Raw genomic sequence first — 25,928 nt, forward strand, 5'->3', positions numbered from 1 at the left:
GACTCTTGTATCTGCATGGGTTGTTTTGCATTTTCAGACCCTAAGAAACCACACAAATACTAAAAATGGGGACCCAGTGAGATGGCTGAGCGGATAAAAGCACTTGCTGCCAAGCTTGAGAATCGGAGTCCCATGCCTGGAAGTCCCATGGTAGGAGGAAGAATCCAAAAAGTGACCCTCTGGCTGCTACACACGATCCCCAAATGAATAATTTGGGGTTTTGTTGTTTTTGTTTTGTTTTGTTTAATACTGTAGCCACAGGAGCAATGGCACAGCGCTTAAATCCCAGTACCTGGGTGGCAGAGGTCCACCTGGTCTATATAAGGAGTTCCAAGTCATGTACTCCATAGCAAGACCTTGTCAGGAAAAAAAGAAAGAAAGAAAAGAGGGAAGAGAAGAGAAGAGAAGAGAAGAGAAGAGAAGAGAAGAGAAGAGAAGAGAAGAGAAGAGAAGAGAAGAGAAAGGGAGGGAGGGAGGGACGGAAGGACGGACTGAAAGAGCGAGGGAGCGAGGGAGGAAGGGGTAGAAACAATTTTATTTGTGAAAAAACAAATCGTCACCTGAGTTTGAGATCTTCTCATGCAATAGGACTACAGCATTACGCTCATTGGCTCGTAGTAAAGGGGGTTCACTGTCATTTCTTTCTCGGATTGGCTGTTTTCTCTCACGGAAACCCAATCGTTGCTGTGCTGGAGGCGGGGCCAGCCTCTCAGACACGCCCTCCCACTGCCCGCTGGTCGGCCTGGAGAAGGGGGTTCCGCGCGGTGAGTTCTGAGCCTTTACCTCCTGGGAGACCCTCGTGGTGAGGAGCAATCCCACATCCCGCCTCCGATCCACCTCCGGGAATGATGGGCTGAGGCGGAGTCCTCCCTCCCTGCGCGGGAGTCCCCCCTCTCTGCGAGCCCCTCCCGCGACAATCAGTGCCGCGGCGGACAGGTCAGCTCCCGCCATCTCCCACTCAAGGTCTCGTTTGTGTCTTAGGACGTCGTTGGAGCACTGATAACCTCCTGCGCCGGGTGAGGGAGGACGGAAGACTGTGGCTGACCTCATCACTGGGTGGACTCTGCCCCTTGCAGGAGGATGACTCGGGAGGAGGCTGGGCGTCTGCCCCAAGTACTGGCCCGGGTCGGGGCCTCCCATGGTATCACCGACCTGGCCTGCAAGCTCCGTTTCTATGACGACTGGGCTCCGGAGTATGACCAGGTGGAAGCACGTGGGTCCTCGATTTTTGTGCCTCAGATTCTGTTTTTTATGAGCAAAGCTAGACTAGTACCCATGCATCTCAGGGAAGCTGGGATTCGAAAAGAGACCTGGGAGATGTGTTCCTTAGAGACCCGCGCCACGCCACCCCACCCCCCACTGACCTGTAAGCAACCCCTTAATTAATCCTGCAACGCACACGGGGAGAGAGCCTGCAGGAGGAGCTATTGAGACATCACTCGGTATAGACAGACCAGCTAAGATCTGCCACAGCCAGTAGCCAGTTAGCTTGATCCCCACTAGTGTGGGGTCCCTTGACAGTAAGACTCCTCCAGCTTGGGTCTTCTGTTACAGGGGTCCTAGGAGGATCTAAACTCAAACACAGACCATCTCAACCTGGCAGATCTTGGGCACCCCACGAGGTGAGTCGTCTAAACACTATGTTGGGCTAAGTGCTATCTCCTCAGGATGTGGCTGCTTTGAAGTACCGAGCCCCGCGCCTTGCTGTGGATTGTCTCAGTCGAGCCCTTCGGGGCCCACCCCATGATGCCCTGATCCTGGATGTGGCCTGTGGCACTGGCCTGGTAGCTGTGGAGGTAAGATCTGATACGCCACCCCGCCTTCCCTTCAGCACCCAGGACCTCCAACTTGCTACTGCTCTGAGGCCATGGATAGTGAATTCTAGGCTGGGGCTCTACCACTGAGCCACGCCCCCAGCCCCTCCCTGGGGGATTCTAGGCAGGGGCTCTACCACTGAGCCACGCCCCCAGCCCCTCCCTGGGGGATTCTAGGCAGGGGCTCTACCACTGAGCCAAGCTCGAGCCTCTTACTGGGGAGGAGGGGGGGGTTATCTATAACCCAGGCAAGCTTTAACCTGGGCATTCCTCCATCTCAGCCTCCAGGGGAGCTAAGAAGACGTAACCCTCCAAACCTAGCTCCCATCTGCTCCCATTCCCTACCAGTTATTGACCAAGAACTCATCCTCTACCTCAGGTTCACTGATCCCAAGATACAAGGAAGGATCCAACTGAGCTGAGGCAGGGGATGACCCATAACTGATGCCACCTTCTCTCCTAGCTGCAGGCTCAGGGCTTCCTCCAGGTGCAGGGGGTGGATGGAAGCCCGGAAATGCTGAAGCAGGCGCGGGCACGTGGCCTGTACCACCACCTTAGCCTCTGTACCCTGGGCCAGGAGCCACTGCCCAACCCTGAAGGTACTTCCCGTCCCACTCCACCCTCCCCCTCCTTCCCAAGAATAGCATCCCCTGCTGTCCAGCCACCATCTTCACTCTGGAGTCCTGTGTGAAGTCCTCTCCTCCATCTAGAGTGTCTGATGTCACCTCATCTCATGCACACTACTACATCCCAGTGTATAGGACATCTTTGTTTGTTTTCTGAGAGGTTTCTCTGTGTAGCTGTGACTGTCCTAGAACTTGCTCTGTAGACCAGGCTGGCCTCAAACTCAGAGATCCACCTGCCTCTGCCTCTGCCTCCCAAGTGCTGGGATTAAACGCATGTGCCACCACCCCCCACCTATGACATTTTCTTTCTTTTTTTTTTTTTTTTTAAGATTTATTTGTTTATTATATGTAAGTACACTGTAGCTGTCTTCAGACACTCCAGAAGAGGGCATCAGTTCTTGTTACGGATGGTTATGAACCACCATGTGGTTGCTGGGATTTGAACTCCGGACCTTCAAAAGAGCAGTCGGGTGCTCTTACTCACTGAGCCATCTCACCAGCCCAAAGTAAACTGATTGTTAGACAATGTACACAGATATATAACACATTTTAAATACTCTCTCACTATGTCAGGTGGTATCATATAAGGACTTTTGAATATATTTCTTTTTTTTCAAGGTTTATTTATTATTTATATGTAAGTACACTGTAGGTGTCTTCAGACACACCAGTACAGGGCATCAAATGTCATTACGGATGGTCGTGAGCCATCATGTGGTTGCTGGGATTTGAACTCGGGTCCTTCGGAAGAATAATCAATGCTCTTAACCACTGAGCCAACTGTCCAGCCCTTGACGTTTTCTATTAGTTCCTCTTCTTATTGCTGTGGCAAAGCACTACATAAAACATAATCATGAAGCCAGGTGTGGTGGCGCACGCCTTTAATCCCAGCACTTGGGAGGCAGAGGCAGGCAAATTTCTGAGTTCAAGGCCAGCCTGGTCTACAAAGTGAGTTCTAGGACAGCCAGGGCTATACGGAGAAACCTTGTCTCCAAAAACCAAAACAAACAAACAAACAAAAAAAAAAAAAAAACAAACACATAATCATGAGGCCCCTCCCATCCTCAGGGAGCTCCTGGCAGTTGCTGGGGCAGGGAGAGTCATTTTCATCAGTGATGTAGCCACAGGTAAGTTGCCCGTGCCCCAGTGCCACCCTGCTCCCCCAAGTTCATGCAGGAACCCCCAGTAATACTCAGGGGATCACAAACAAAACAAGACCTGAAAGTAGCAAGAGGTGCCAGGAGATGGTGGTGCCTACCATAGTCCCAGCCCTTGAGATGCAGAGGCAGGTGGATCTCTATGAGTTCAAGGCCATCCTGGACTACAGACACTACAAGGCTAGTTCTGAGATAGCCAGAGCTACACACAAAAAACTTGGTCTTGAAAAAAAAAAAAAAAAAACAGAAATACATAAAAAGGTAATCTAGCTGAAGCTAGAGAGAGGAGCGCTCGGGGTGGAATGGGAAGTTAGAGGGACCACACCACATTGTATTCACACAGCATCTTAAAGGGGTGGAAAAGTGGCTCCCTGGGGGAAAGCGCATGCTGCTCTTACAGAGGACCTGGTTTTGGATCCAGCACCCAAATCAGGTGATTCACAACTCCCTGTAACCCCAATCCCTCTGGCGTCTGTGAGCGCCTGCATCCACCAAGAGACACACGTGCATACACTGGGCTGGGGAAGTGGCCCTGGAATTAAAAATCTCCTACTGCTCTTACAGAGAACTCAAGCTCTGATCCCAGCACCCATATCAGGCAACCTCAGGGGATCCCGTGCCCCCTTCTGGATTCTGAGGGGCATTGCAGGCCTGCACACATATCCATCCATACATACACATACACACATAACTAAAAATAAAGTGAGCTTTAGGTAGCTCAGCGGTTAAGAACACTTGATGATTTTGCAAAGGACCTGGGTTCACTTCCCAGTGCCCACATAGCGCCTCACAACCCTTATATAACTCCAGTTCTAGGGGATCTGTCTGGTGCCCTCCTCTGGCCTCCTTGGGTACTGCTTGCAAGGTGATGCACAAACACATGCAGACAAAGCACCCATACACATGAAATAAAAGTAAATTAAAATTAATTGACTAAAAATAAAATCATTTAAAAGTGACTTACGGGACAAAGGGTTGCTTATTTTGGTTCACAATCTGAAGGTACAATCTATCCAGGTAGGGTCTTCACGGCAGCTGGAGCATAAGGCAGATGAAATAGCAGAGATAAATGCTAGTATTCAACTTGCCTCCTCCTTTTTCCTTAGTGTAGGATCTCAGCCTTGGGATGGTGCCATCCACCATTAGGGCAGGTCTTCCCTTCTAAATGAACTCAGTCTAGAACCTCCCTTACAGACAAGCCCAGGGATTTGTCTCCCAGATCCTATCAGGTTAACAATAGTAACCATTACACATCTCCACCCTGCCCCACTCACAGGGACCTTTGACGCGGTGATCATTGTGGGTGCCCTCAGTGAGGGACAGGTGCCCTGCAGTGCCATACCTGAGCTCTTAAGAGTCACCAAGCCAGGTGAGTCACCACCCAGCCAACCCCGCCCCTCGGGCACCCTTTCCCCTCTCCACATCACTCAGGCTGAAGAAGGGTGGGGCGTTGCATAGGCATAGGGGTGCCCGCCCCAGACTGGTGCCCCAGTTCTCCATCTGCCACTTCGGTGCTCCACCCTGGCTGGCCAGCTTACCTGCTAACCATGGCAGCCAGGATCATCTCCACCCTTCTACCCTTTGTCACTTCTCTTATAACCAAACAGCTTTGTCTCTAGGATCCCGTCCCCATCAGACTACAGCGACTGTTGGGCACAGTCATGTCCGTGAGGCCTTTGCTTCAGCCCCCTACCCGAGAGGTCAGCTGAGCTCCATCTTTCAGTCTCCTTACTGATTTGGGGACTGCCCTTCCTTGAATATTTTTGATAGTTTTCTTTTCCTGGCATAGGTCCAGGTCTGTTCATTCAAGATGACAATGGGATCGGCTTGGATCAGCTCCACACACTGAGGGGTGGAGCAGGCTAGGGTTTTCTTTGTCTATGGTGCTGAAGATGGCAGGTTCTATACCCTCAAATCACTCACTGGGCTATGCTAGGAAAAAGCTCTACCACTGAGCCACGCCCCCAGCCCCTCACTGGGAGGATTTCAGAGAACACAGGAAAGATCCATACTCTCAGAATGAAGTTGGTTTTCAAATGTGGGCAGGGCAATCACAGAAGATGGGGTAGCGAGTTGCCTGGGCTCAGAACAACAAAGATCCAGAAGATGGTCTACTAGGCCTAAGGACAGAATGAGGAAGCTGGAAGATAAAAATATTTACTCTCCCAAGCCCTACTCCTGGAGCTAAGCCTTGGCATGTCTGGGCAGGATTCTGTTTCAGAGAGGCCAACAGAAGCTAGGGCATCGACAGTGTCATCAACAGTGCCACGGGTTGGGCTCAAAAGCACCGGAAATGCCCATTGCATGAACCTAAACAAAACAGACTCTCCTGTTCCAGCCTGAGCCCCTCACCTTCCTCACCCCGTGTTCCAGAAACCAGCCACACTGGATACCCTGAAGCTACTTGGGACAAAGTCTGTCATCCACCCACAGCCAGGGCTTCTTAACTTGGCCAGGCTTTATTTTATATTTTAGACAAGGACTGTGGAGCCCTCTATGGTCCTAAACTCAGCGATCTACCTGCCTCTGCCTCTGTGCCTCTCTGCCTCGACTGCTAGAATTCAAATTCTGCTTTGGGTTAGAGAGATGGCTTAGACATGATAAGTTATTTCTCTGCTGGTGAAATGAGACAATTCAAGCCAGATTAAATTATGTTAAATTCAGGTTTATTGGGAAGCTGCTCTCATGCAAGCTCACTGGCCCCAGGGAAGTTATCTTGGGAAGGGAGAGAGAGAAGGGGTGTGCATGCAGAGAAAGAGAAGAAGGAGAGAGAGGGGAGACCCAAATGTCTAGAATATATAGGGAGGAGCCTATGGGGGGGAAGGTAACCCAGACTCCAGGGCAGAGTAAGATTGGGGTCACGGTATGCCAGGTAGGGACTAAGGGATGCTGGGAGAACCTGGAGGCCAGGTCTGCTTTGGAATGTAAAATATGCACCTCAGCCCCTTGGGGTCTGAACCCAAACAAGGGTTAAGATCACTTAATGCTCTTGCAGAGGACCCAGGTTTGATTTCCAGCACCCACATGGCAGCTTACAACTGTGTGTAACTTGACTTAAAGGGGATCCAGTACCCTTGTCGGGTGCCCACCCGCACCAGGCATGCACAAGGTACACTTACATACTGGCCAGCAAACACTCATGCATTGCACATAAACTAAAGACGATTTGTGTCATCACGTCCAGTTTTTTTTTCCCCCCAGAGAAAGTGAAGGTCAAAGCTTGGGTCCTGACAGCCCTAACAAATTAGGCCCGGACGCCTGTCTCCGGTTGATCAATTCAAATCAAATTGCCGGGTGTTGGTGGCACTCTCCTTTAGTCCTGTGCTGGGAGGCAGGGACAGTCAGATCTCTGAGTTTGAGGCCAGCTGGGGCTACACAGAGAAACCCTGTCCGAGAGCAAGGTGGACTGGCAAGTGTCAGAACTGTGTGTGAAGACCTTTCAGAGAAACAAGTTCCTCCTACGGCTAGCTCCAGGCTCCTTCTTGTCTTTTCCTTCTTCCACCATGAGACTCCTGGGGAAATTCTAATTTGGGGAAAACCATTGTTTCAATATTCTGACAGCTAAAGGGAGGGGCAGGAGTGTCTCTTTAGCATCTCCTTATAGCTGTATAGCCCAGGGTAGCCTGAAAACCACCGTGTAGCCCAGATTCAAAGTCTGAGCACAGCGATGGCTCGCCGGATAAGGGGACCTGGGTTTGATTGCTAGCACCCACAGAGTGGCTCACAACCTTCTGTAACCCTAGTTCCAGGAGACCCAACACCTTTACCTGGCCTCTGTGTTCACGGCACATGCATGGTGCACAGACGTACAGGCAGGCAAAGCTAAACACAAGATTTTTAAAATAAGCTCTCCACATTTCTTTTTCTTTTTTTTTTTTTAATTTTATTTTGCTCTTCCTGCCTGCCCGTGCTAAATGCTGGGATACTAGGCTTGAACCACCATGTCTGGCTCTGCCCGGGGCTTTGTACCTGTGTATGTACAATGCACACACATGTCCTTCCCGTGAAGCAGAATTAGCATTTCTCCCCATGCCTGCAAGAAACGTAGCAAAAAGGAATGGGGGGGGGGGTCTTACAAGGTCCAATGGTCACTGTTTTCCTGCTGTTCCCTGAGACCCAGACTTGCCTTTTAGTGGGACTGAGTTACAGACAGTGTGGAGCTCCCTGCACCCATCAGGGTGAGGGATTCCCAGAGTAAAGGACACTTAGCTGTTCAGGGATTGCCTAGTAATCTCAACTACTAAGAAACTGAAATAGCAGAATCTCAAAACCAAGCCCTGCCCTGTGCTACACAGTGGTTTCAAAGACAACCTGGACGATTTAGCAACACCCTGTCTCAAAAGCAAAAGTTTTTAAAAAAAAAAAAGGGGGGGGGGGAGGGGCGTATAGCTCAGGGGTAGAGTGCTCACCTAGGAGCTGCCAGACAGCTAGGGGGCGTGGCTCAGTGGTAGAGCCCCTGCCTAGAATCCCCCAGGGAGGGGCTGGGGGTGTGGCTCAGGGGTTGAGCCCCTGCCTAGAATCCCCCAGGGAGGGGCTGGGAGTACGGTTTAACTGTAGTGCCTTTTTTAGCATGGAGTCCATGGGAAACCATCAGGTTAAGGAAACTAAAGGGGATTCCTGGGGGGAGACAATTTTAGGTACCAAACCCTGCAAGTGGAAAGCTGGCCCCGAAACTGAAGTCTTGAGTGGGGATTTCCTCAAAGCTCACCTGCCCCTCTCCTTGCCCCTCCCCAGGTGGACTTGTTTGTCTGACTACCAGGACCAACCCATCCAACCTTGCATACAAGGAGGCGCTGGAAGCGACCTTAGACTCCCTGGAGCAGGCTGGAGCCTGGGAACGCCTGGTGACCCAGCCTGTGGACCACTGGGAGCTAGCAACTTCAGAACAAGAGACTGGGCCAGGCCCCTGTGCCAAGGATGGCTTCATCTCTGGCATCATCTACCTTTACCGAAAGCAGGAGACAGTGCAGGGGGACGGAGGGGGGCTCAGTATTGAGCCCCTAGTTGATCACTGATCCTCTATGTATGGTCTCAGCCCAGTGTGTTTTCTTGGCTTTCCCAGCTCTGTCTGTAAAACGGGTCCATCTTAGCCACTCCCATTAGGAGTACTCTGCTAGGTATAGCCCAAAGAGACTGAAAAGACTCCTCGAGTTTCTTTGGACCCAGGACTGGAGTGATCATCAACAGTGCTTGCTCCGTAAAGCGTGAGAAACTGAGTGGCTGTCTTCAGTATCCACATACAGATCTCAAGTTTCCAGCTTGCCCGTGTGTAATACCACCATTGGGGTGGGAGATAGGTGAATCACTCAGCAGGTGACCGACCAAAACAGGCAGCTCTCCACTCAGTGAGGCATCCTGTCTTAGAGTAATAAGGCAGACAGCTGAGAGTGATGGAGAGTGACAGAGAGGACGACCCCCAGCCCCTTGCCTGCCCTGTGCGAGCGCACCCGTACACTCAGGTGCACGAACCACACAGATACCAGGTACAGAAAAAAAAATAGAAAATAAAACAACACAGAGACCAGTGAGTACTGTAACACAACCAAGCGCCATCCCACCCCCATTTTGCAAAAGACGTTGAATTAGAACCAGCAAGATGGCTCGGCAGATAAAGCCACACTTACCACCCAGCCTGATAACCTGAGTTGGATCCTCAGGAGTCACTTGGTGAATGGAGAGAAATGATGCCTACAAGTTGTCCTTTGCCATCTACATAGCATAAAGCACACACACACACACACACACACAAGGGTACTCAAGGTAAGTAAGGGCGTCCCTCAAACACACACACTAAGATCAATGGTGATGCATGCTTTTACTCCTTCGAGATCTCAGGAGGCAGAGGCAGGTGGATTTCTGAGTTTGCAGCCAGCCTGGTCTACAGAGTGAGTTCCAGGATAGCCAGGGCTACACAGAGAAACCCTGTCTTGGAAAGGAAAGGGGAAGAGGGGAGAGTAAGGAAGGGAAGGAGAAGGAAGGAAAAAAGAAAAGAAAAAGTATTAGTTTAACCAGCCATGACGTGTTTTTGTAGCCTTTGAGTGGTAGGTGGAAGGGGCGTGAGTTCAAGGCCAACCTGGGCCATCTTGTCTCAAAAAGATAAAATAAATAAGGGGGCTGGAGAATTTGCTCAGTGGCTAAGATCACTCATTGTGACAGTCATGGTGAGCCACACACAGTTTTAATCCCAGAGCTCAGGGCAGAGGCAGGCAGATCTCTGAATTCAAGGCCAGCCTGATCTACAGAAAGAGTTCCAGGACAATCAGGGCTACACAGAGAAAGAAACCTTGTCTCAAACAACAACAAACAAAGGGCACCTGCTGCTCTTGCAGAGGAGCTGGGTTCAATTCCCAGCACCCACGTTGCAGCTCAGAACTGTAACTCCAGTCCCAGGAGGTTCCTGACCTTGGCAAGCACCAGACATGCGCATGGTACGCATGCATCTGTGCAAGCCAGAGTGAGTTCCAGGACAGCCAGTGCTACACAGAGAAACCCTGTCTCGAAAAAGCCAAAAAAAAAAAAAAAAAAGGAAACAATCAGGTGGCTGACAAAGATGGCTCAGCAGGTCTAGGCACTTATCTTTGTAAATTTTTTTTTAAGACTTATTTATTTTTTATATGTAAGTACACTGTAGCTGTCTTCAGACACTCCAGAAGAGGGAGTCAGCTACAGTGTACTCACATATAATAAATAAATAAATCTTTAAAAAAAAAAATGACAGGACTTGTGAGATGAGTCTGTAGGTAAAGACCCTTGCCCTGCAATGCAGTCTGGTAGCCAGATGTAATGGTATGTATAGTAAAGCATTTGCATCTGTTGGCTCAGCAAAGCGTTTGCTACATTTGGTAGCAGATCAGTAGACACTGGGAAATTGTTCTGAGACTATTTGGACCTTGAAGAAATGTTGTCTCTCAGGAAGGTCCACGCTTGGTGCTATGTGAGAGCTCACAGTTGCACCACCCTTGGTCCTAAGACACTGCTGGCAAAGTATATACATACATACATACACATACACACACACACAATGATTATGATAATAATTTCAAGAGCTCAAGAAACAGCTCTTTGGTTAAGAGAGTTCTTTGATCTCTCAGAGGAACCAGTGATCCCAACACCCACATGGGTGGCTCGCGACTGCCTATAATTCCAGCCACAGGGGATCTGACCCCTCTGGCCTCCTGGCAGACACCTGCATTCACATCCATATATGACACATACACACAGACATAATTTTAAAAATAATAATAATAAACATACCTGCCAGGCGTTAGTGGGACACACGCTTGATGCCAGCCCCGGGGAGTCAGAGGCAGGAGGCTCTCTGAGTCCCAGACCAGCCTGGTCTACAGGCCAAAAAAATAAATAATTTGTAAAGTAAATTTAAAAACCAGGCCAGGAAGATGGCAGAGCCTGTAAAGTACTTGCTGTGCAAGTGTGGGTCCCCAGCATTCGGTATTGAAGGTTTTCAGGGTGGCATGCATTTGTAACCCCAGTTCTGGGGTTACAGAGGCAGGAGAGTCCCTGAAGCTCACTGGCCAGCCAGGCTAGCCAAATCTGTGAGTTCTGGGGTCAGTGAGGGACCATGTCTCAAAAAAACCAAGGTGCAGGGCTGGAGAAATGGCTCAGTGGTTAAAAGCACTGATTGTTCTTCCAGAAGTCCTGAGTTCAAATCCCAGTAACCACATAGTGGCTCACAACCATCTGTAATGGGATCCGATGCCCCCTTCTGGTATGTCTGAAGATAGCTACAATATGCTCATATACATAAAATAAATAAATCAAAAAAAAAAAAAGGTGGAGTGACTGAGAATATCTGATATGCTCATATCTATATGTGCATATGTACACACACACACACACACACATACGGAGGGGTTGGGGGTGGCAGAGGGAGACTGCCTCCATAAAGGGAATTTCAAGGTATTTAGGAGACAGACTGGCAAGATGGCTCAGAGGAGCCGGGCGTGGTGGCACATGCCTTTAATCCCAGCACTTGGGAGGCAGGGGCAGGCAGATTTCTGAGTTTAAGGCCAGCCTGGTCTACAGAGTGAGTTCCAGGACAGCCAGGGCTACACAAAGAAACCCTGTCTCGGAAAAAAAAAAAAGATGGCTCAGAGGAAGACTTAAGTTCAATCTCCAGGACGCATGGCAGAGGAGAGAACCTGCTCCAGCAAGTTGTACTCAGACCTCCACAAAACACAGGCACACACGCACGCACGCACACAACAACAATAGAAAGTAAATAGATGTAAAGATAAATTCTAACGACAAAGAAATGGGGTGATCTGATTTATGGGAGGAGGGGAGAAGCATATTCAGAAAATTGTGGTTTAGCCTGATCTGAGATCTTAGCCTGGGGCTCCGTGATATCAAAATAACATTTCCTGGACACTTGTTCATCCAAGAACCTGGCTTCAACCAGTCTGAACTAGGCAAGGCAATATCCAAACCCACGCAGAAAGAAGTAAACAACTGCGAACCGCCCACCATCTGGTCCCATCCGGTCCCATCCCCCTTGCCCAATCAGAGATGTTATCTTTGTTAAGCTAAGGGGGGTGGGTAGATTGGGCTTTTTTGAGTCACGTGGGAGGGTAGGGCAAGGAGATAGGTAGTTTAGACCTGCCCAGAACAAAGAGCTATGCCTAGGTTGGCCTGGTTGTACAAGCCCCGCACCCCAGGCTCCTGAGAAACGGAGGCAGGAAGATAGGATGTCCAAGGCCTGCCTGGGCTGCAGAGTGAATCCCGGGCCAGCCTGAACCGTTTGTCACACTCCATTTCAAACAGACAAGATCTGAGTTCTAGGCCAGCCTGGTCTACAAAGTGAGTTCCAGGACAGCCAGGGCTACACAGAGAAGCCCTGTCTCGAAAAAACTAAAAAAAAAAAAAGATCTAGAGAGGCCGGAAAAACAGCTTTGAGGTTCAGAGCACTGACTGCACTTCCGGATGACCCAGGTTCACTTTCCAGCAACCACATGGCAGCTCAGCCACTCACAGCTTTCTGTAATTCCATTTCCAGGGGACCTGACAAAACACCAATGCATGTAAAATAAAACTAATTAAATAAATAAATAATTTGAAAGCCGGGCGTGGTAGCGCACGCCTTTAATCCCAGCACTTGGGAGGCAGAGGCAGGTGGATTTCTGAGTTCGAGGCCAGCCTGGTTTACAGAGTGAGTTCCAAGACAGCGAGGGCTACACAGAGAAACCCTGTCTCGAAAAACCAAAATAAATAAATAAATAAATAAATTTAATTAATTAATTAATTAATTAAAAGATCTAGCCACATAGAGCACTTTAGGATCCCCCCAGTGAGGGGCTGAAGCTGTGTAAGCAGTAGTACGGAGGCCCTGCCTAAAAGCCCTGGAGTCCATCCCTAGCACAGGGGATACAAATAGATTAACAATAGAAAAGAAGTTTGATTTTCTTCATCTTTTTTTACATTTATATATTTCTCCCCTGCCCCCAGGGTTTTTCGGTATAGCCAGCCCTGGCTGTCTAAGGCTAGCTCTGTAGACCAGGCTGGCCTGGAACTCACAGAGACCCGCCTGCCTCTGCCTCCCCAGGGCTGTGACTAAAGGCATGCTTCACCAGACCTGGGGTGTGTGTGTGTGTGTGTGTGTGTGTGTGTGTGTGTGTGTGTGTTCATGTGTCTTGGAATACCTTCTTACGGAGGTCAGAGGACAACTTGCAGAACCCTTTGAGGACGGGAATGCAATTTAGGTCATCAGATTTGGCAGCAGTTGCCTGCTGATCCATCTCACAGACCCAAGAAAGGAAAATGATGTAATGTCTCTTTTGTTATTCTGACTCATCTTTTTTGTTACTCTGACACAGGGTCAGAGGGAGGCCCGGTAAGCTTCTAACTGGCTAAGGCCTGGCAGGAGCCTCAAGCCCTGATCTTCAGCAGCCTTATCTGGACCATCTAGGCCTGGGTGCCTATGTTGCTTACTATTAGGCAGTGCTGGGACTTGAACTCAGGACCCCAGGTACACTAGACTAGCCCTCCACCCAGGTAGGTATATCCCTGCACCTTGGCGAAAGGACAGTATTGTTTGTTTTGTTTTGTTGGCTTTGTTGGTTTTAAAGAGGGTTGAACTATGTAACCCTGGTAGACCTGGAATTCACTATATAGACCAGGCTGGCCTTGAACTCACAGAGGTCTGTCTGCCTGCCTCACCGCCACCTGATTTTTCACTGTTTAACACAGAGGAGATTGGGGCTGCTCAACAATAGAGCCCTTGTCTAACATGGAGGCCCCTGGATTTGATCCCCAAGGACCACAGGGAGTAAAAAATTAACTATAAAAAGAAAATAGAATAGCTTGGGTCCGTTATTACAGTCTCACGTAGCCCAGCCTGGCCTCAGACTGGCCATGTAATGAAAGATGGTCTTGAACTCGTGATCCTCCCATCTCTATCTCCTGAGTACTGGGATCCTATCACAAGCCCACTCTCCTGACTTGAAAACAACCTGATACCTTCACTATGAGGACTTGGTTATCCCCACAAAGTCAAGAAGTGATAAGTGGGGCAACGAGATGGCTCAGTCGGTAAAGGCATGAACTGTGTGAGCCCACTGGTGTGAAAGGTTCCCCCAAACCCTCATTGTGGACGCCCGCCTCGCCAGCAAGGAATGACGCCGCACAGCAGGATTCTTCTGCACACGTTTATCGGGAGAGCTTGATTGCTGTGGCGAAAGACCCCGAGCCCTAGAACTAGCGCTGCTTTTATAGGCCTAGGACTGGCGTGGCCATGTCTGATTGGTTCTGCTTTCAGTCCTTAATTTACATGCCCCTGGACGGGCTGTGAAGGTGTGAAACCCATTTGCACCTGCGCACATTGGTTGTTTACCCGAAATACACGGGCGGTGGCCAGTGGTAGCCAGCGCCATCTTGTAATGGCGTTACGTGGCTTCCCACACCACATGAAAGTGGAAGGAGAGAGTCCAACTCCACAAATCTGTCTTCTGGTCTCAGCTCTGGAGCTGAGCCACAGTTGTGCATGAACAGGGAACGGTTCTGTGTGGATGGGGCTCAGAGCTAGAAAGCTGGTGTACTTGAAGCCCTGAGTCCCATCCCAGCTCTGAATAAATCTGTGGTGTTCCTGCCCATAATCCGAGCACCAAGAGGGGGAGAAACTCAAAACCGTCCTTTAGGGTGAATCCAGTTTGAGTTCAGCCAGGATACGAGACCCTGTTTCAACAGAGTGGGGATCTAGCCCTAGTAGCAATGTCTCCCAAGCACAAAGCCCTCCTCCTCAGCACCACATTAAGACAGGCATAGTGGTACACACCACTAATCCCAACACTGGGGAAATGGAAGCCGGATGATCAGGAGTTCAAGGTCGTCTTTAGCTACCTGGGGGCTAGCCTGGGCTACATTAAGATCTTATATCAAAACAATGATCCTATCCCCCGAAGGAGTGGATAGGAAAGTCAAGGGTGTGGCCCAGGCTGCCCGGTGCCACACATGGTGCAGTTGTGGGTTTAAGGACTCTCAGTACCTTGAGAGCATTCCAGGGCCGTGGGAGAGCTCCCTAGGGAGGAGGCTACAGCCTGGACCTGTTAAGACCAGCAAGGCTTCAAGAGTGGGGAAAGGACATTCCTTAGAGAAGGTGACTGCATACTATAGAAGGTAAGCAGGCCAGCCTGGTTGCTCATAGAAAGGGAGGCCAGGGAGGAAGAGGCAGGTGAACTAGCCCCTGTTGCCCCTGTCATCTGTTGTCCCTCCCAGGGTCCTCCAGTCCCACCCCAACCCCCAGTCCTGGGCATACACTGGGCCCTAGGTAAAGGGTTTCCCCTCTAACAAATGAAGAGCTTGCCATTATGGTAGTGCACTCAAAACGGAGGCAGGAGGATTGCATTGAGTTTGATGTTAGTCTGGGCTTTAGACTGTGACTCTAAGGAAAAAAAAAAAAAAAAAGCAAATAAAGGTCTCAAAGCCCACGGTCCTCCAGGATAGAGGTAGTTCATTTTTACAATGAGAACTCCTGAATCACTCTTTGAGACAGGGTCTCCTGTAGACCAGGCTGCTTAATGGGGGACGGGGGTGACCTTCATTTGGGGATGAGTGTGGGACACAGGACCTCTAGCATGCCAGGGGCACGCTCGCTTCATCCTATTAGATCAAGGTCTCCTGTGAACCCTCAGCCACCCCTCCAGCCCTGTCCCATCCACAGATCCATAGAGAACAGCCCAAGCCTTTCCTTGTATGCAGGTGCCATTTATTGTAGAAAATAATAATTACAGCTGTGAACAGACCTTAAATTACAAAACAAGAAACCACAGAGGAGGCAGGGGAGGTTCAGGAGACTCCCTGATACAATGCCATCATCCCGTACCTTCCGCAGACTGGCTGGTGTCCTTGAAATGGACGAAGCGAGGGAACTCAGAAGGGCCCACTCAAGAGGCCCAGGGGAGGGGACGCAGCACAGTGATCAAAACATTTAGCAAGACGGCGAGGAAAAGGGGTGGGGACACCCTGGGCTGCTTCTAGGTCTCCAGCCCTCCCCAAACCAGTTTAATTCACCTCCACCCTTCTGCCCTCAAACCCGTCCATCCACTCCACAGAACTGCATTAGGAGAAGAGGTGGGTGGGTAAGGCCCAGTCATTGCTAATCACTGGGAGGGTTCCAAGGCAGAGCCCACCGGCTCTCAATGGCCCCTCAGTCACTCAGCACACAGTGACTTCGGGTAGGACCAGCTGTGCTCAGAAACTCGGGGTGCAATGGCAAGAGTAACGCTGGAGTAACGTGTAGGCTGAGTGAGGGGGATAGAGGAAGGACAGTGGACGTTTGCTAACATGAGGACATCCACTCCAGAGTCCAAAGTCACAGCTGAGCTACCCTGGCCAGCAGGACCCAGCTCGCGCCTCTACTGCCGTTCCCAGCTGATTCTGCCTTCAGCCCTGTATCCACCAGCAATCTGGATGTAGGCAGCAAGGAGATGTTTTTACATCCATCCTCGCCGGAGTACGGAGCCATGTGGAACAGGTGGGTCTCCAAGAGCTACGGGCTAGTAACTTTGCACAGTCCGGGTTTACCTGTCCCCAGCAAGCAGTTAGTGGCCCATAGCAGGGCAGGTCCTGGAGAATGTATGGGGCCACAGGCTGTTATGAGCTCAATCCGAAAAAAAAAATATAACAAAGGCAATGTGGACATAGAGTGGCCCACCTTACACATAGTTGCTGGCAGGGACAGAGCGGGCGGCGGAGTACTTGGCCGAGTAGGGCTTGTCGTTGCTACGAGGTGGGCAACTGCAGCAGAGGAGACCTCCTCCCAGGAGCAGCAGCCCGGAGGCCGCCCAGCCGACGTAAAGCGAGGCCCCCATCTCCCTCTTCTGCCCGGAAGCCACCAGGGGGTTGTAGAAGTCGCGGATGACGTTGTGAGCGGTCCAGGACACAGGCACCATAATCAGCATGCTTGCCACGATGAACACGGCTCCGGCGGTGATCATGATCTTGGCCTTGACGGTCTCATCCTCCATGCAGTTGGTGCACTTGCCCCCCACCACTGAGAGGAGCATCCCCAGAGCGCCCACGATGATGCTGATGACCATAAGGGCTCGGGCAGCCTGCAGGTCCTGCGGCAGGGCGAGCATCGAGTCGTACATCTTGCACTGCATCTGACCGGTGCTCTGCACCACGCAGTTCATCCACAGGCCCTCCCAGCTGGTCTGTGCGGTGACGATGTTGCTGCCGATGAAGGCGGTCACCCGCCACATGGGGAGCGCACAACTCAGGATGACTCCCAGCCAGCCCAGGACTGCCAAGGAGATTCCCAGGACCTGTAGTCCCATGGACGCCATCGCTCAGCCTCTGCAGGGGTCAAAGTCGGTGATCACAAAAGTACTTCTCTCTCTCTGGAGTCCGCGGGCTGAGAAAGCCTTTTCCGGTGAGCCTCAGGAACACAAAGCCAGCAGAGTCCCGTACACCAGCTACCAAGCGCGAACACTGCGGCTCTTTCCCGCCTGCACCTGCAATGAGGAGGGGAGGCCACAGGTGCTGCAGTTAAAGCTCCTGGAGGAGGGGCGGAGGCAAAGGGCGGGGTTTCAGTCCCCAAGGCCTCCCTCGGGACCAGTTTCTCTGGATTCCTGAGCCTGGGCCAACAAAGGCGTTCAGAGGCCCCTGAGTCACCTGCCAGTATCACAAGAAACTACCATCTTCCCCAGGCCCCAGGCTCACGCTGAGGTCAGCTGGGACACAGACACTGAGTCACCAGCCAAGAGCACCTGGATGCTCACCGGGTGGGGACAACTTAGGAGCGACTAAGAGCCAAGTTAAGCCTCACCAGGGTTTAGAGCCTATAGCGAAGGTCCCCAAGACTCATTTCCGGCTCCTGTGACACTAGAGAATGGAGACCCTGCACAGGAGAATCTGAGGCTAGTGTCTGGGGGTGCCCAAGAGAACCCCTGTCTTAATTAGTGTTGCTTTTACCAAATCAACTTTATCACCACCATCATGGCTATTATTGTCATTAGTGGGACAGCATCTGTACTTTGCCTCAACAGCAACTTTCCTACCCTTGGCCAGAGGAAGCTGGTGTGGGGAAATGAGGACCTGGGGTGGGGTCAGCCGGAGCCAGATCACCTGCTGTCCTTATGTGATTTCCCCACCCAGCCATAGTGCCTCAGGGTGTAGAGGCGAGGCACTTTGGGCCAGAACAAGAGACACAGAAAGGCAGAAAGGTTTGGTGGGATGGTTCAGTGGGTAGAGCTGCTTGCTTCCAATCCCCAAGGACCTGGGACCTCTGTGACAGGAGACACACATGTCCTCTGATGCACAGATGTCATCAATAAATAAATGCAATTTAAAATTGGGGGTGGTGGGGATGGAAACAGGATCCTCTCTTCCTTTCTAGGGCTGAGTCTTGCTTGGCGAGAACTGGGCGAAGACCAATTCAAAACCCAGCCAGGCCCCAGAGACGGGATGTTTACTCTTCGGAGACACAGGAGCCGTTCCCATAAAGCCAGCCTGGGCACAAAGTCCTTGGAGTCATCGAAGAGAAAGGTGGCCCTCCACCAGAGGTGCAGACAGGGAGATGAAGAGAGATGGTGTGCTTTCAGCCACAATTCTAGGGGACTTCTAGGGGCCACTGTATTTCGAGATTATGCTAGGGACCCCAGTAGGGAGAGACACTCACCCTCTCAGCGTGATTGGGCAATGCAGTGGGGACTGGGTCAAAGAGGACATCTCAGGGAGGGGACAGCAAGGAGACCTGGGTCAGAGAGATGTTTCACAAGACAAGGAATCTAGTTTGACCAGACACTGGCCTTGGGGAGGTGGGGGAGGGGATGACGAGGGAAAGACAGTCTCCTATGCTCCCTCAACCCCCCCACCCCCACCCCACCTGGTACAAAGGACAGAGATGAATATGTCCATCTGAAAGACAACAGGCTGGGAAGGGACCCTGTGTATCCCAAAGGCACCTGGGAAATGCAGATAAGGAGAAACACAGGTGCACAGTAGGGGCAGAGGGGAACTAGAAGGGGGTCATTGATGTAGCTCCTGTAATCATAGCCCCATCTGGGATCATCCCTCTGTCTGTCCTGGGCTAGTGTGTGTCTTTCTTTTCTTCCTTCCTTCTGTTCTTTCTCTTTCTTTCTTCCTTTCCTTGTTTTTGAGACATGGTTCCCAATAGCTCTGACTGATTCAGACTCCCGATGTAGCTAAGGATGACCTTGAACATCCGAACCTCCTGCCTCCATTTCCCAAATGCTAGGATTACAAGCCACATATGGTGCTAGGCATGGAACCAAGCTTTGTGGATGCAGGGCCAACACTCTACCCAACTGAGCCTCATTTCCAGCTCCAAAAATTAAGTTTCTGTTCCCAGCCCTGCTTCTACTTCCCAAGTGCTCGATTCCCCGGTATGCACAGCACCAAGTCCGGTTTAGTCTCTGACTTTGTTGTTGTTGCTCTTGGTTTGGGTTTGTTTGTTGGCTGGTTTGTTGGTTTGTTTAGTGGTTTTCAAGACAGGGTTTCTCTGTGTAGCCCTGGCTGTCCTGAAACAGACCAGGCTGACCTTGAACTCGAAAAGATCTGCCTGCCTCTGCCTCCCCAGTTAAAGACAAGCACCACCACTATCCCCGGCTTGGTTTTGTTTCTTAAAACAGCATCTTGGTGTATCTAAGCTAGCCTGGAACTCTGTAACACCAACTGGCCTCAAACACATTGGTAATGCTCCTGCCTCGGTTTCCAATCTGCTAGGGTTACAAGTGTGTACCCCACTCTCTCGTGTTTCTCTTTGTACCACTTTTGGGTGAACACCACGAAGACCACAGCTGCATAGATCCCTGAACTCCGGTCACTGTCCAGAGCCTTATCTGTTACCCTGGGCTTCCTGCCTGCCAGTCTGTCCAATCCCAACCCCAACGGTCTCTTTAAAACAGTCCTCTCCCCCTCCCCCCCCTACTAATATTTGAAAGTGGAGTCTCAGTATGTAGCCCAAGCTGTCCTCAGATTCTCAAATGATTCTTCTTCATCCTCCTGGGTGCTGGGGTTACAGGTGTGTACGCGCTGGGCAGTGGTGGCACACACCTTTAATCCCAGCACTTGGGAGGCAGAGGCAGGCGGATTTCTGAGTTCAAGGCCAGCCTGGTCTACAGAGTGAGTTCCAGGACAGCCAGGACTACACAGAGAAACCCTGTCTCGAAAAACCAACCAACCAACCAACCAACAAACAAACAGGTGTGTACACTACTATATACAACTGGTGCACAATCCCAGACTCTAGGGAGCATGATCTTTCACCATCCCACGTGGTCTGTGAGCACTCAGCACTTGGGAGTTTGCTGGAGACTGAATCTGGGCCAATACTGAGCTCTGGGTTAGAAGAACCAATGGAGCAGGGATCCCCTCCATGTCACCTGCGCTGAAGGCCCTAGAAACACACTTCCATGCCTCCTTCTGAGCTGGGGGCTCTGGAAGCCTAGGGCAATATCTTATCAAGTTAAATGTTCAAGCTAGGTGTGGCAGCAAACACCTAGAATCTTAGCACTCCCAGAGGGGGACGGGAGAGCTAGCAAAAATTCAAGGCCAGCCTGGGCTACCTATCTAAACAATATTCCAAAAAATAAAGTTCTCTGGACATGAGGGGTAATTCCAGTTCTGGGTAAGCTGAAGCAAATTGGGAGAGGCTGTTGGGCATAACGCCATCACCAAGGCAACACATCTCTAGAGTCTCCGTATTTTGTCAATGCTTCATACCTCCTTATTGCTGTCAAGGCTTGGCCACCAAATGGCTAGATAGTCTTTCACCACAAAGCTCCTTTCACCAGCTACAAGTCTGAGACCAGCTTGGGCTCATAGCGGGACTCCATATTAATCAATCAATCAATAAATAATAGAAATAAAAATTTTAAAAAGTAAGGGCTAGGGATATATACCTCAGTTGGTATCATACTTACACATCATATATGAGCCCCAGGTTCTATCCATGGCCCCACATAGACTAAAACACGTGGGGCACAATTGTAACCCCAGAACCCAAAGGTGGAAGCAACAAGATGAGAAGTTCAAGGCCAGTCTGGGGGCCACATAAGATAGATGCCTTCAAAATCAACAAGAAGACTGAACATGATGGCGCATGCCTTTAAGCCTAGCACTCAGGAGGATGCGGTAGAAACAAGAAAAGAAAGCGGGGAAAGGGAAAGGAAGGGAAGAGAGAGAGGAAATGAGAGAAGAGAAAGAGAAGACATGATGGGTGTGTCTGTGCACGTCTGTAATCCCAGCACTCAGGAGACAGAGAGGCGGGAGAGTCATGGAAGGCAGAGAGTAGGAGGGAAGGTCTCCATTAGGGAGTCCTGCGCAAGCCAGAGGCAAGACCCTACCTCAAAAACAAACATAAAAAAGCAAGTCCAGTGATCAGTATTTGTGTGGAGGACGTGTGATTCAGGGTGCACCGGGCAGGCATCTCCCGTTCTCTAGCCACCTTCCTGTTCCTCCCCCAGGCAGGAACAGCTCAGCCATGCAAACAGGGACAGTTTCTGCCTGGACCACACCTCCGCTGGACTTTCCATACAAGGCTCGAAGGACTCAGAAGGCTGCGGACTCAATCCTAACAGATAAGCAGCAGCGCAAACCAGAAGTGCTTTCCTGCCCACGAATGACCTCATGCCAGCCGCCCAGTCACTCCGCAAGACCCCAGGGGCACTGGCGCTAAAGAGCGACCTGAGACCCAAGGGGAAGCCAGCGCTTGCCTTGGATGGGTGGGATAGCCTTAGGCAGGTTTTCCTTCCCCTGTCGCCCCTGCCCAGGCTACCTTACAGGAAGCAGATGGCCAGACCCGACCCCCACACCTACCATCTTGCCCTACACTTTTGACTCACGCCAAATGGCACTGAGCGAGCAGGGATGGAGGAGGTAAACACATAAGCCCTAAAACTTTCCACCTGTCTCCTAAGTGACTAAGAGGTTCAGCCATCCACACAGGAACAGGAAATAGGAAGGGCCGTGGTGGGGGTGGGGGAACAGGTGTTCACGGGTCCCACGGGCAGAGGTGGTCAGCCAGGGAAGGGGAAGCTGTGGAGCCAGCCAAAGGTTAGACAAACAAAGCAGAATCCTGGGACAACATCCAGATCCCGACAGGCTGGGTGAGACTGGAGGACTTTTGATGGATTATAGAGACAGGTAGTGATGTCCCCACACCCCGCCTGCCACAGAACAGAGCACCTGCAGGCCCAGGAAACCTTTCCTGCAGCCTCCGTGGCTCCCTGAACAGTAAAGTAGAGAAGACAAAAAATTCACCTCCCCCCCCCCCCCCCCCCCCCCCCCCCCCCCCCCCCCCCCCCCCCCCCAACCCCCCCCCCGTGCGCCTGCCCTGGGGCAGATGTGCAGATGGTATGCAAACTCCTGCTGCAAGCCTTTGGCATGTGTCTGCAATTTGTTTGTGGGCTATGGGATGCAGATTGGTGTGTGTGTGTGTGTGTGTTGTTATGCTGTATGTGTGGTATGTGTGTGTAATGTGATGTGTGTGTATGTGTGTGGTGTGGTGAATGTGTAATGTGTATGTGGTGTGTGTGTATGTGTGTATGGTGTATGTGGTATGTATGTCTGTGATGTGTTTGTTGTGTGTATGTGTGATTCGTATGTGGCGTGTGTGTGTATGTGTGTATGGTGTATGTGGTGTGTATGTGTGGGTATGGTATGTAGGTATGGTGAGAGAGACAGACAGACAGACAGACTCTTGCTGACCCTCAAGCTCACCAGTTGCCAGGTTGGCTGAACAAGCCCCAAATCCTGTGCCTCCACTGTCCCAGTGCTGGAACTACAGGTCCCCCAAACTCAGCTCCTCTTGTTTGTGCAGCAAGCACTTTACCCCCTGAGCCATCTCCATGGTTCCCAGCTTGGGTACAGACAGCCCTAAGGAGGGAGGCATGTCCTCAAAACCCCAAGGAAAGGGACAACACCCCTGAAAGCTCACCCGTGGGGTCCAGATAAGAGGTTTAGCTTTGACTACAGGACAAGAGACAGGCAGAGCTTTATACTGTTCAGCACACGGCCAAGCACAGTTAGGCGTGGGTCCACCATCAGCCACCCATCATCCTCTCAACTGAAAGTTGTCAGTGCCATGTAATGTCTCTTTCCAGGGGAGGCAAACTCCCCCTCTGGCTGGCGCCAGGCTTCAGCCTTCTTATTCCCCCAACATGAGACTCCTGGGGAATTCCAGTGTCTTAGGAGCCATTGTTCGAACAGAATGATAGGCAAAGGGTAGGACATAAGTGTGTGTTTAGAATGCTCCATTCCGGCCGGGCAGTGGTGGCACACGCCTTTAATCCCAGCACTTGGGAGGCAGAGGTAGGCGGATTTCTGAGTTTGAGGCCAGCCTGGTCTACAAAGTGAGTTCCAGGACAGCCAGGGCTATACAGAGAAACCCTGTCTCGGGGGGGGGGGGGGGGAATGCTCCATTCCTGACAGGACAGTTACACGTTCACTGTCTCATAGCAGAGACTTCAAAGTCTGTGCTGGTGTGCTGGTGGATACATAGTATCTAAGCTGGTTTCCCTCAGGGATAGCACCAACCCCGGACCACAGCTGTCCCAGAGTGTATGGTGAACCATCCGCTAGCTCCCCAGCCTCGCTGTATCTGTTCCTATAGCTACAGATGTGAGCCTGACAACCAAGAGGAGGATGGAGGGAGAAAGTATTCAACCGATTCCAGCCTCCTCAGCCGCGCATCCCCGTGTGTCACGTAAACTGGTGGGGGAGGGTGAAAAGCAGAGAAAAGAGATTTAACCAACATCAAGTTCATCTTCAGAGCAGTGATCTGAGCATCAGATTTAAAAAACGGAAGAATGGGGTGCTGGTAGTGAGAGTCACGCTTAACCAAACAGTCCAGGTCAAAGTGGGGTCTCGTTGATTTACAACAGTGGTCCCCAACCTTCCCAACACTGTGACCCTTTAATACAGTTAGTTCCTCATGTTGTGCTGACCTCCAATCATAAAATTTTTTCATTGTGACTTCATAACTAATTTATGCAGGATATCTGATAGTGTGGACCCCCCAAAAAAGGGTCACACACCCCCAGGTGGAGAATGTGTGCTACAAGATGGCCCTGAAAAACCCTTCCTGCCTGAAGGAACAAGCTGCTTCTAGCTTTGTTATGTTTGTGTGTGTGTGTGTGTGTGTGTGTATGCGTATGTGTGTGTATGTGTGTGTGTATGTGTGTGTGTATGTGCATGTGTGCGTATGTGTGTGTGTGTGTTTAGGTTACAAATGCAGCTTGTAAAAGTCAGTTCTCTCTTTCCACCAAGTAGATCCCAGGAATTGAACTCAAGGTCTCAAGCACTTTTACCCACTGAGCCATCTTGCCAGCCCCACAAGCTGCTTAGAAGGAGATAATTATTCGACTCCAAAGTGCCATCTGGACATGGTGTATGCCTTCTTTAGGGGACTGGATCTGTCCAGAGAGGCTCTGTCGTTCCTAGAGTCTAAGGTGACTGGAGGTTCGGGACGATGACTGTACACCTTCAGGTACTTTGCGGGGGAAACCTGGAACAGGATCCTGTAAAAGCCTGCAGCAGGATTCCTATTCCTCTTATCTCTGGGCCTTCTGTCTTGAAGGTTGATTAGATAGCTTCGGGATCTCTGAGCTCTAAGAAAGGCATTCCTCATACCGGGCGTGGTGGCACACGCCTTTGATCCCAGCACTCAGGAGGCAGAGGCAGGTGGATTTCTGAGTTCAAGGCCAGCCTGGTCTGTCTACAGAGTTAGTTCCAGGACAGCCAGGACTACATAGAGAAACCCTGTCTCAAAAAAGAAAAAAGAAAGGCATTCCTTGAATGATTAACTTGGCTACAAGCAGAGGTAGCAGCTGACCCAAAATCAAGGAGACAGAACCAAAATGGAAGCAGAGACCTAAACTTTCATCTGCTTTTCATCACCTGTTGGGCCCAGGGGAAGAGAGTCAGGATATGGGGAACAAGAATAAGCATTTCCTTCCGTTTGTTTTTGAGATAGAGTCCCACGGTAGTCCAGGTTAGACTCAAACTTGCCATTTAGCTGAGAGTGACCTTGAACTCCTGGTCTTCTTGGAACTACAGGTATGCAGCACCAAACCTGGTTCCAACTATACACAAATACAAATAGTGTTAGATACACATATACATGTCCGTGTGTGGCATGCATGTGTGTTTGTGTAAATTCATGTTCATGCATGGCATGTAGAAGCCAGGGGTTGGTGTGGTTGTCCTCTCGATCACTCCCCAGCTTTCTGTTTTAACTATGTCCATTTATTTTGTAGGGGGTTGGTACACATGTGGCAATCAGAGGAAAACCTACAAGAGTCGGTTCTTTCCTTCCACTACATGGACCCCAGGAATTGAACTCGGGCTGTCCGGCTTGGCAGCAAGCTCCTTTGCCCATCTAGACAGCCCCTCTCCTTTGTTGTTGTTGTTTGTTCGTCTTTTTATTTGTTTTCATTTTTGACATAGAGTCTCTCACTGAACCAGTTTAGCAAGGCTAGCTTCAGGGATGCTCCTGTTTCCAGCCTCAGCCCGCCTACCTGCTTTACAGACCAAGTTCCGGGACAGCCAGGGCTACACAGAGAAACCCCATCTGGAAAGAAAGAAAAAAGGATCAAGCTCAGATCATGTTTCCACAGCAGTTTTACTTGTTTGTTTTTGTTTTTAAGATGTATTTATGTGTGTGAGCATTTTGCCTGCACATATGTATGGGCACATACATGCTTGGTGCTCATGGAGCCCAGAGAACGGTATCAGATCCCCTGGAACTGGAGTTACAAATGGTTGTGAGCGGCCACATGGGTGCTGGTATCTGAACTTGGGTCCTCTGCAAGAGCAGTCAGTGCTCTTAACCACTGAGCCACCTCTCCAGCCCC

General features: G+C 50.7%; 2 protein-coding genes across 2 annotated transcripts; one reads left to right on the forward strand and one right to left on the reverse strand.

Moving 5' to 3' along the window:
- The first annotated feature begins 729 nt into the window (after positions 1-729).
- Positions 730-9,450, forward strand: Mettl27 (methyltransferase like 27). The gene is made up of 6 exons (XM_021187142.2): positions 730-764; positions 982-1,203; positions 1,668-1,796; positions 2,278-2,413; positions 4,874-4,966; positions 8,332-9,450. The coding sequence occupies exons 2-6, from the start codon at positions 1,081-1,083 to the stop codon at positions 8,610-8,612; spliced, it is 762 nt and encodes a 253-aa protein (XP_021042801.1). The 5' UTR covers positions 730-764; positions 982-1,080; the 3' UTR covers positions 8,613-9,450.
- Positions 9,451-15,798: 6,348 nt separating this feature from the next.
- Cldn4 (claudin 4) lies at positions 15,799-17,564 on the reverse strand. The gene has a single exon (XM_021186968.1). The coding sequence runs from the start codon at positions 17,394-17,396 to the stop codon at positions 16,764-16,766; it is 633 nt and encodes a 210-aa protein (XP_021042627.1). The 5' UTR covers positions 17,397-17,564; the 3' UTR covers positions 15,799-16,763.
- Positions 17,565-25,928: the final 8,364 nt, after the last annotated feature.

The sequence above is a fragment of the Mus pahari genome, chromosome 23 (assembly GCF_900095145.1).
Source record: "Mus pahari chromosome 23, PAHARI_EIJ_v1.1, whole genome shotgun sequence".
Lineage (NCBI taxonomy): Eukaryota > Metazoa > Chordata > Mammalia > Rodentia > Muridae > Mus > Mus pahari.

Excerpts from the sequence above, each read along its gene's own strand:
- Mettl27 (XM_021187142.2), top strand. The coding sequence starts at position 1,081 with ATGACTCGGGAGGAGGCTGGGCGTCTGCCCCAAGTACTGGCCCGGGTC. Across the intron at positions 1,204-1,667 it reads GGGCTCCGGAGTATGACCAG|GATGTGGCTGCTTTGAAGTA; the intron begins GTGGAAGCACGT and ends CTATCTCCTCAG. Across the intron at positions 1,797-2,277 it reads CTGGCCTGGTAGCTGTGGAG|CTGCAGGCTCAGGGCTTCCT; the intron begins GTAAGATCTGAT and ends CTTCTCTCCTAG.
- Cldn4 (XM_021186968.1), bottom strand. The coding sequence starts at position 17,396 with ATGGCGTCCATGGGACTACAGGTCCTGGGAATCTCCTTGGCAGTCCTG.